This window comes from Lycium ferocissimum, chromosome 9 (genome assembly GCF_029784015.1).
Source record: "Lycium ferocissimum isolate CSIRO_LF1 chromosome 9, AGI_CSIRO_Lferr_CH_V1, whole genome shotgun sequence".
NCBI classification, from domain to species: Eukaryota; Viridiplantae; Streptophyta; class Magnoliopsida; order Solanales; family Solanaceae; genus Lycium; species Lycium ferocissimum.
This window is the reverse complement of record NC_081350.1, coordinates 57,530,755-57,532,518: the sequence shown is the minus strand read 5'-3', so window position 1 is coordinate 57,532,518 and position 1,764 is coordinate 57,530,755. Positions and strand designations below refer to the sequence as shown.

The 1,764-nt window shown below is 33.4% G+C and overlaps 1 protein-coding gene across 1 annotated transcript; it reads left to right on the top strand.

Moving 5' to 3' along the window:
- Nucleotides 1-1,021: 1,021 nt before the first annotated feature.
- On the top strand, nt 1,022-1,378 carry LOC132032094 (uncharacterized). The gene has a single exon (XM_059421894.1). It carries the CDS (start codon nt 1,022-1,024, stop codon nt 1,376-1,378), a length of 357 nt encoding a protein of 118 aa, XP_059277877.1.
- The last annotated feature ends 386 nt before the right edge of the window (nt 1,379-1,764 follow it).

Below are 1,764 nucleotides of genomic sequence, written 5' to 3'. Positions count from 1 at the left end.
GACTTCACCTTTTGATGCTCATATTGTTCAATGTTCGGATATAAAATTATTGCCTCCGTCTCAAACAGTTGTCATGTTTCCTTTTTCGATAGTCAATATAATATGACTCATTTTCTAAATTAAACTAGATTAGATTAATTCAATGTAAATTTAGATATTCAAAAACTATATGATAAGTACTACATGTTACAACTTTTCTCATGTTAATTTGATAAAAATTTAAAATGTTAATCAAAGTTCATATAATTTGATTCTCAAAAAGCAAAACATGACAACTAATATGGAACAGAGGGAGTATTTGACTCAAACAGGCTCAAGATGGTGAAGTCCCCCGACCATTAAAATTAATTAGTAGTTAGATAAAAGTACTCTCGATGTGTCAATTTATGTAGCACTTTTCGCATTTTGAGATTGAAACTATGCAAATTTTGACCAACATTTTAAGATGTATTTTTTCACCATATTGAAATGAGAAGAATTGCAACTTATAATACTTTCTTATAGTTTTCGAATATCTAAATTTTAATTTTAAAATATTGAGTTGATCTAATCTAATTTAGGCCAAAAATCAGTCAATTGACTCTTGATAAGCCAAAAGCGTCACATTAATTAGATCGGAGGAAAGATATAACTTGCTATTATATTTTTAAATTCACTAATAGAAGATAAAAATTTATACTATCAATATGTATAACTTAAAGATCTATATAAATTTATTGGTTGGACAGGAATAAAGGAACATAAAACTAAGGGCATATGAGCTTGAGCCAGTCGATTTCTCCAACAAACAAAGCAAGCATAGTAGGTAGGATTGTCTTTAAGCAATGGGACCTAATCCAAATATAGGTGGAGTTGGACCCACGAAGGATTAGGTTAAACCCCCCCCCCCCCGGTCCCGACCTACCCCTCCATTTAATTGCTTGCATGTGATGATATAAACTATTTCTCTCAATATATATATGTCACAAACTTCATCTTTACAAAAACCTTGCCTGTTGAAATTCGTATATTTTATTTACATATGGGAAACTGTATAAGAAAAGAGTCCTCCATGCAATGGGGCGGGGAAGACTGGGGCTTCCAGTCTCCGGTACCAGAAATTGACGAAAATTTGTGTCATCGTAAAACGATGAAGCTAGAGGAAGATCAACTCCTCATGAGTAAGGGAAGCAATCTTTCTTCTTCAACGCAAGTATTAGCAAAAGAAGTAAAAGTTAAGATCACGAAGAAGCAGTTGTCAGAGCTGATGGGTAAGGCAGACGTGCAAGGCCTATCCGTACATCAACTGTTGACGCAGTTGATGAACGTTAGTGAGAGATTTGAGCTGCATCAACACTCGTGGAGGCCTGCCTTACAGAGTATACCAGAGGACAGTTAATTAGGTGCCCTTTTTTTTTTTTTGTATATATAGGAGTTTAATTAGTTGTATGTAGTAGGAAAGTTTCTACCTTTACTTTATAGCAGGGCATGGTTAATTAGCCAGTTTTGGTCTTTTAGGCAACTTTGAAGCCTTCAATTTGTACATGGAGCAAAACTTATTTCCAGGTTTAGGAAAGAAGTTGTGTAAAGTTTAATGATGTACTTCTGTTTATTCTACTTGTTTTTCTGGTCATGAAGTATTTCTTTTCAATTTGTGGTCCAAAAGGAGAGAGGGCTAGGAGAGGATTTAGGGTGTTTTTGGTACCAAAGGAAAATGTTTTCCATTGATAATGTTTTCTCGAATTTTTCTTTTTAAAAAAATAAGTGATTTTTTTACTTATTTTT

Coding starts and splice junctions, on each gene's coding strand:
- LOC132032094 (XM_059421894.1), top strand. CDS start 1,022: ATGGGAAACTGTATAAGAAAAGAGTCCTCCATGCAATGGGGCGGGGAA.